A 9,115-nucleotide genomic window follows, 5' to 3' on the forward strand; every position below is an offset into this window, starting at 1 on the left:
TTTTGTTTTTTTATTTTATTTATTTGTAATTTAGTTTAAAAGGTGTATTTAGCCGGTTTTTGTAGGAACATATGTGTCCGAACGAATACTTAAGAACATTAAAAATAATAATAATAATAAATGTTACTGTTTGATAGCATTTAATCTAGCAGACTTTTGTATTATTTTGTATCCACATTTAATGCTCTTTTGAAAGTGCAATTTTAGCAAGCCTTTGTTGTACATCTCCTAAAATTTATTCTGCAACGTATTAAATGTTCCTAAACCGATTACTTGATTATTCGAACTAGCTAGTTGATAATCAACTACTAAAATAATTGATAGCTGCAGCTCTAATTTTTACCAAGTACAGTTGAGTTTTGGCAAAATTAATACATACATTCAAGTAAAGAAGGTTGATATGTATGGTAGGTATGACATTCTGAAAGTTCAAATGCATTTGTTAAGGAATATTTGGGTCTTTTAAAAGTTTCAGGTATTTAAATTCCTCAGATAAGTCACAATTAGGCCAATCAGTTGTCCTTAGACTATTTTTAAAAAAATAATAAAACCAGGGCACTTGGTGTTGAAATAGCTGGGGAAATGTGGGACAGCATTCGGACAAAGCAAAAAAAATAAAATAATAATAACCGTTTATATAACAAGAGCGATTGAATTAAAGATTTGGCATCGACCACATGTTGCTCTTAACCGTCTCTCTAAAAATAGAAAGATGTTTCTCCTGTTTGTCCTAAATGTAAGATAGAAATTGATGATTACACACTGCTATTGGTCCTGTATTAAATTGCAGAATTATTGGAGTGATATACTGTTTGAAATATAGAAAATTCTAACACAGCTTGATTTCATACTGGTTTCCCTTCTCTTGGATCTTACAAATGACCATATTAATGATACATATCAGGAAAGACTAATATTCTGACTTTTTGTGCCCGGAAAAATATCCTCATGCACTGGATCATGGATAAAAGGCCCCCTATATCGGGATGGCACTGGATAATAATGGAATTGACTTTCTAACTTGTCTTTTGCACTCCAAACTGATGTTTTCCAACAATCATGGAAACCATTCCTGGACTACGCTCACGACAATGTTTCTGCCACTCTGACGAGGGCATTTGTGTGATACAGTGCTTTCCCCCTTGTATGGTTTCATTGTATTGCACTCCTTTTCATGATGTACCTGTTTGCTATTCCCAGCTTTTTGTTGCTGTTTGTTCTGTGTGTTGTCTTTTGTATGGTTGCATATGAAGAAGATCCATTAAAAAATTAAAATAAAACAATTAAAATCCCCTGATATTGATATGATATTGATATTTATTATATGGTGGAAAACACTCAGGTGACCTGAAGTTATGCTCTGAGACCCCCAATTTGGCCAAATTTCAAAATTGTCCAATATGCAGGTGTGATAAATCATTGGAAAGCCTAAAATCTCCATTTTCTGGGGGAAGAAAATTTTTGTACAGGTGGGCATTTTAAAAAAATAAACAATAAATGGCAAAATCCTAACTGTAGGTGAGAGCATAATTAAAGACGCCATGATTTTAACGAGATATCGTGTACTTACGTCTTTTTGATCCAAAAACTGCATGTATCACTGAGTGTCAAAACACAGCTGTGAATAGCCACAGCTAGATTTTTTGTGGTGAAACATGGTAATATAACAAGGGTCGTGATGCTGAAATCGCTGACATCAAGGAGTGGTCGAGATTTTCTTTTTCATACATTTATCCTTTAAAACATTTTTTTTTTTTTAATTTTTCTTTGTTTGGATCAATTATCATCTAAAATATTGGGGGGGAAATACAACAGTTATAAAAATGTACATAATTGAGCGATAGTTATGAGGTAGATATCCGCGACTTATTTACAGACACTATTTTTTTTTTTTTTCATTGTAACTTAATTTGTTTAAAAGTCTCAAAAATGCGAGTGATTTTTTTTTACTAAATATTAGACATTAATTAGTGATTCTAAGCTAAAAATGCCTTTATTAAATTTATATGGCTGGGTTAAAACAGAAGCGGTTGCACGACGTCTGTAAATGCGGGTCCCTAGGGTAAAATGGACACATTAAAAATAGTTTGGGGGCTTAATGCGCCATGAAACTGCTATGGCAGCATATAGACATATGGTTCTATCGAACACAACAGCTCTTTTGGCTTAAAATACAGTAGTTTATTTTAAAGAGGGGTGCAAGAGCAGAAACTGCTTTTTCAGCATTGTTTGTGTTTTCTGCAATATAAAATTGTGTGAATGAAAATAAGATAACTTTCTGATCTCATCAAAAAGCTTATGACATGAGTTGTACACGGTCGTAATGGGCCATTAAGGGTTTGTCGTGTTTATTTGAAGTTACTTCGTGGGGGGAAAGCATTGTTAACTTTTTTTTTGTCCAGCCCATGTGCTTTGTGATTGGCCGCCTCCCACTCCACGCCTGTCTTATAGCTCCGCTCTCCACCCGGCTCACATAAACATGAGGATGTCGATGTCGACACCCTGACGCAACAACTTCTTACTTCTTTTTTTAAGTGACATATTTTTAACCCTCCCGACTTCACCACTTCGACAGCTCCACGGTTTCAGCCGGACCTGTATGGCCCCATCGTCGGTGTCGATGTCAGTTTTGGCCGCCGCGGGTTTGAAAAGTGAAGATCTCCCCCCACGACCCGTGCTCGTCACAAGAGGCGACATGCAGACGAGCTTGAGCCCCGCAGAGGACGCCGGGAAGCCCAAAGTGGCCATCCTGCCCTTCAGCGTCGAGGCTCTGATGGCTGATCGCAAGCCGAGCAGAGAGGCGCCTTCCCCGGATGGCGCCTCCGTGGCCGGGACGTCCCATTCTCTAGGGAAAGGAGTTCGGATGGGACCGTTTGGAAGTCTGGACGCTTCCGTGCCTGCGATCCCGATTGGCTCCTCTTTTTCTGTGAGCGATCTCATGAACGTGCAGGAGGACGTGTTGATTAAACCCGAGAGTCCAGATAGCCAAGAGAGGACTTCTTGGATTCAGAGTCCTCGTTTTTCTCCCACACCTCCACGTAAGTTGACTTTAGTTATCGCTTTGCTATATTACGCACGGTTAAATTACACTTCTGGATTCTTTGCGTGCCATTCGCGTCCGCTTTACTTCCTTTTAAATTAAAGAGGATTTTAGCAATAGTAATGCAACTCTCCGACCGTATTCAGTTGATTTCGGAATTTCCAACTTTATTCATGACTACTTTTGGCTAATTCAGACCTATATGAAACTTTTTTTCAAGAGTCATATTGAATTAAACTTTGACGAGTTCATGTTTTTACTCCAGACTCAACTTTCGAAAATATTAGTTGACGCATTGGGTGAATAAAGAGGAATTTCACGTGATAAAACAATTATAAATATTAGCTAAAAAGCTTACTTTATATGGTCCCCAACTGTCGACCAATCACACGACACTAAAACAAATCACACGAACCTTAAAACATTTTTTTTTTCGGTTCGTGTGAAAAAAAAATAGTGTCGTGTGAAAATGTATTTAATTTTGTATTCAAGTAGAAAACATGACAAGATTGGTTAGATGAAAGGGAATGCATGTGATTGGTCGACAGTTAGGGACCACTAAAAGTCAACGTGGGGGGGAAATGCCATTAAAATAAATAAATAAAAATTACAAATGAATATTTAAGGTGTTTAAATCCACCAAAATGAAACTTGTTTTCATTTGTTTTATCATTATAGGAAGATTGAGTCCTCCGGCGTGTCCTTTGAGGAAACACAAGACCAACAGAAAGCCTCGGACCCCCTTCACGACGTCCCAGCTGCTGGCCTTGGAGAGAAAGTTCCGCCAGAAGCAGTACCTGTCCATTGCCGAGCGCGCAGAGTTCTCCAGTTCCCTCAGTTTGACAGAGACCCAAGTTAAGATCTGGTTTCAGAACAGGAGAGCTAAAGCCAAGCGACTGCAAGAGGCAGAACTCGAGAAACTGAAAATGGCAGCCAAGCCCATGTTGCCTCCCGCGTTTGGGATTTCCTTCCCGCTGAGTGCGCACGTCCCGGGATCCTACGCGGGCTCGCACGCCTTCCAGAGGCACTCGCTGCCGGTGTCCCCCGTAGGACTGTACGCAGCCCACGTCGGATACAGCATGTACCACCTGGCTTGATGGACCGTGGACATTATATCATGACCAGTGGGGTAAGACTCATCTTGGAAAGAGTTTTTCCTTGGATGCGATATCTGATCTCGCCAGTAAGTCCTCCAAAATGGGGTTTGATCATGTGCTCCTAGTGATGCATTTGATTATTTTTTTTAGAACAACAAGGGAAGACTATTTTATCAGGACACTCAGCATGGACAAAAACACATTTGTTAGGCTGCAACAATACTTTTGTGCAAGCATTTTCTTTTTTTTAATTCTTAATGTTCTTAGTCCGGATTACAGTGTCAATGTTCTTTGTAAATATGGAAAAACAGCAGCATTTAAAAAGCGGAAGAAACAGCACTAGTGTCTGTTGTAATGATTCCCTTCGCAAGGGATAAAGTGTACTGTAAAATAATGTATATTAGGAAAAATATCCTCATTTATATTATGAATATATTTGTGACATAACTTAATAAATTGTTTATTCTTTTTTCATTTCATTTGTCTTGATTGACATTATGTAAGAAGTATTGGCAAGCAGGAGAAAACTGATGTTGTGGCCCGTAGGCATGTGCCGGTATGATATTCTGACGGTATGATAACCTCAAACAAAAATATCAGTTTACGGTATTGCAATTACAACTCTAAAATGCGTTACTTTGAAATATCTGAGGTTTAAAAAATAAATAAAAAAATAAACTTTTCCCCACTGAACAGGATTTTTATTTGTCAAAACATTAGCATATTGGAACATAAGTATAATGTTAACCTAAAATAAAAACAATTCTAAATAAAATTAAAACAAATGCAGTCCTTTTAAGTGAGCGTAAACCGACAGCCAGAGCTCAACATTATTACCATCAGAACAAAAATAATAGAATTATTTTCCATAAAAAGCCCATGTGTATGACTCGTATCCTATTTACATTATACACACACTCTCTCAACACACACAGTTGCTACAGAGGAAAAAAACATGTTTTACCACTGCTAGACACACTAAACATGCTGGAATTAACTTGTAGCTGGTGGGAAACGTTCATGACAGTATTTACTAACCTTTAATTTTGTATAAATGCGAAATCATATTTGAGGTATTGCCTCCTTCGCAGCTCTGCAAACATGTTTTACATGTCTGTTGGCCCACCTCCTCTAAACCGCGGCCGTCCAACTTTTCTGTAGCCGAAGTATTCCCATACTAGCGATTTTTGTTTTCTTCAATGGGGGAAAAAGTTCAGGAGTTTCACCTCCTCCAGCCTTTATGCAGCACAGCTGACTCACTGACACTGAGCAACAACCGGTGGAGGAGGGTTTAGCCCATGCATTTTTGGGACATAAAAAATAGCTAATAAAAACTTCAGGGACTGTGCATGTGACAGAAAATTGTTGCTGTTTTGAAACTTTGACGTTTTCATACCACGGTATACCTTAAAACCGGTAATCGGTACATGTCTAGACTCGTGGGCACAATCCAAATTTACGCACCCAGTTTGCAACACTTTTTTTAATTTCCACTTTTCTGCGAGTAACGTCAACTTGTCACATGTTATTTGCAGGAATGTATTGCTACAGCTGTTGCCCATTGCTTTGAGACGACTAACCTAGATTCTGTTGGCGCCAGCAGAGTTTAGGGGTGGGGATCATGTGGTGGCTGGAGGTGGAGGGGGGTTGCACGTCGACGAACCCACTTCAAAACACACTGATAAATATCGGAGCTTTAACTAGTCCACGTGTGTCATTAGCGTGGGTTAAAGGAGTGTAAAATGAGCCAAATGACAGGCCATTAGAGGTAGGACATGGGTGTTAGGCGCATTCCAGCATGGAGCACCTGAAAGGAAAACTATCACTGAGTCATCCTCCAAACTGCGGGATCAGATTGTTGCAAATTACAGAGCATGTACTGGCAATAAAAGGCGTTCTCTTTCCCCTTTGGAGCTAGCCAGAAAGGGGTTAAAATGAAGTAAAATAATTGTTTGTAATGAGCGCGGGCGGATGGAGGCCCGGCTCGGCTCCAGAGAGACTGTAGCTCCAGGCAAGGCGGAACTTCTATCATTCCTAAAATGTCAACGGGGGACTGGGACGTTCTGCCACGGTGATTTCCTCCCAACAACGATGACAAACTGTTGTCCTCAAAGATGGTTTACGCAACTGGAAGTTAGATTTAGCAAGAGAATTGCTCTAAATCAATTGTACAACCCTGAAATTTATTTACTTCTTAAAAGTTCCTATTTTTATGGAGAGTCACTCACATGATTAACTCATCATGTGCAAAGCAGAGCAACATGACAGAGAAGAGCCAAAAATGAGATATGTCTATTCTGCAAAATGTTTTTCTTTCTTCTTTATTCGGCCTTGAGCCAAATTCTCAGCGACTTATGACAATCAGCCCTAAAATCACAGTAGGCTGCCGTTCGACATCAGATGTCATCATCATTCATCTTGATTTATTGGTGGTCTGGAAATCAGTCGTGCATGTCGCAAACCCCGTCAGAAGTATTATTTGATTAAAATATACATTTTCAGTTTAAATGTTAGCATCATGCACCAATATAATACAAATGTAATAAAATAATCTTAAATTAAACGAGTCCACCATGCAGCCAGCATTTGCTGAAATTTAGTTTGATAATTTAGGCATGCTTGGCTGCGTGTAGGTAATATAATTTAGGAATATGTAGTCATATTTGTAATGCTATATTTTGCTATTACCTGCAGAAATTTTTTCTGACATACTGATAGATATAAATTACATACTGACACATACTGTATTTGGAAACAGTTAAAACTTTTTTCCTCTCAATTGTAAATGTATTTTCCATCATTAATTTTGTTCAAATGTAGTTTAAAATAGTTATAATTATAAATAATTGGCAATTCAAATACAACAAATTAAAAACATTATTATGCTTCTGCGATGTTGATTTATAGGTTGATCAGTTGTCATTTTGGTTTGAAATGGAAAAAAATTGAGAGCCACTGCCAAGCCGAAAACACGATTTATGTGTATTTCAGTAAAAGGACTAATTAAAATGATATTTACATAGGTAATTATAAAACCTTACAATTTCAGTCCACTTATTAAAGTCAAGCCACAAACAACAAGCTGTTATTTATCTGATATATAACAAACACGCCTACCTTTTGTTCAAAAGCCACAATCATGATTGTTTATTTCCTAGTTTGAAAGTGTTTAAACTAACTCCGGAACATAGATTATGTACACTTTTGGATTTGCAAAGTTAATGTTTAACAAACTAATAACTTTTTTCTTTGCTAAACCTGCAAAAAAAAAGGATATTAATATTTTACACACCGAAGCCATGAAATTGCATTGCAGAGAGGGTCATCCAAATGTCTGTTTGGGTTCGTCTCACACAATGTCAGGGACATTTAAAAAAAAAAAAAAGCAATGTTTCATTTTGACATCTTAAAAGACCATAAATACTCGAAATTAAATCTCTGAAGTATATATTTTCATATTTCTATCCAGTGATGGGCCCATACTAGTAAATCCTTAGTGTCAAAGTAACATTATTAATGAAGTAGTTATTCAATAAATCAGCCATTTACTAATAAAGCTGTCAGAGAAAATGTCTGCTTCTTCACATATTTAAAATATCTTTACAAAAAAGAACAGCAATGCATTAAAAAAGCTGTTCATAACTCATTGACAACAGTAATGCAACAATGTGGTATACCAACCAAAAGAAATATAAAATGTAAATGATAGCTTACATGAATGCAATGATCATTTTTTTTCTCCATTGACATCCAAAACCGTTAGTTACTACAAATGATGAGAAAGTTGTTGCCTGGATTGCACATCTTATTTGTAAATTAATCATCAAGTTTAAAATAAAGTATCAAACTTTGATTTTGGATTTGCACTGTAAGCTTAAATGGCTCGCGAGGAACAGACGAGCAGACCCCTGCCCTAATACAAGTGTTAATTTTAGTTCTCTTCTCATTATAGGGCTGAACGATATTGGAAAAAAACTTACATTGCGACTTTTGGAGGGTTTGCGGTATATATTGCAATATTAGAAATACAGGAATTTTCACCAGATGACTTAAATAGCTGTTTGGGAAGACTTTGCTTGACTCACCACGTTTTTGTATTGCATTCAGTATTGTATTAAATTGTTTCCCCTGAATTTCCCCCTTTCCCCTACATTTATCTTTGTATTCTTCATTTTTCCCCCTTTATTTTAAATTCTTTAAACAATTTTTTAAATCATATTCTTCATTATAACGATGTTATCTTAGTTTCTGTATTTTTTTATTGTTGCATTAGAGATTTAAGGTGCTTCAATTTACTCTAATTGTATTTATTTATTTTTCATTAATTTGAGAACTGAATGTGCAAGATATGGCAAAACCGCAATATATGATTTTGTTCATATACCGTAATTTTCGCACTATAAGGTGCACCTGTCCATAAGTCGCCACCCACCAAATTTGACACGAAAACGGCATTTGGTCTTAGATAAGCAACACTGGACTATAACACACAGTTGTCCTCACTGTATTATAGGATATTTACATCAGAAGATAATAACCGGTAACACTTTTTTTGACAGAAGCATCATCATGTCATAAGACCAAATGAACCACCATCATTGCTTCAGGAAGCTTCATTTGGCCATCACTGCTCCCTTGAGGGAGACAGTCTACCTCTTCTGCCACCTGCTGTGAACACTGTTATTGTCCAACATGCCTCCTAGCATGCATTGCAGTGCTACAGATGTAAAAAACTATCAAAACTCATGTGTGCTAATTATTTATTCAGTTATTGTTCCAGTTGTTTCATTAATTGCTAGTTATGAGATTTGGTAACACTTTATTTGACAGTGGCGCTATGAGACTGTCATTGGACGATCATAATTATGACATAACACAGTCATGAGCATTAATGAATGCTTATAACACATGTCATTTAGTCTTATGCATCAAATTATCTCACTTTTAAATGGATGTGAAAGATCCAAGCTAGACATCA

General features: G+C 37.1%; 1 protein-coding gene across 1 annotated transcript; it reads left to right on the forward strand.

Annotated features, from left to right (window-relative positions):
• Nucleotides 1–2,490: 2,490 nt before the first annotated feature.
• msx1a (muscle segment homeobox 1a) lies at nucleotides 2,491–4,606 on the forward strand. Its single transcript, XM_057846334.1, has 2 exons — nucleotides 2,491–3,038; nucleotides 3,719–4,606. Exons 1-2 carry the CDS (start codon nucleotides 2,600–2,602, stop codon nucleotides 4,135–4,137), a joined length of 858 nt encoding a protein of 285 aa, XP_057702317.1. The 5' UTR covers nucleotides 2,491–2,599; the 3' UTR covers nucleotides 4,138–4,606.
• Nucleotides 4,607–9,115: the final 4,509 nt, after the last annotated feature.

Source organism: Corythoichthys intestinalis, chromosome 9 (assembly GCF_030265065.1).
Source record: "Corythoichthys intestinalis isolate RoL2023-P3 chromosome 9, ASM3026506v1, whole genome shotgun sequence".
In the NCBI taxonomy this organism is placed as follows: Eukaryota; Metazoa; Chordata; class Actinopteri; order Syngnathiformes; family Syngnathidae; genus Corythoichthys; species Corythoichthys intestinalis.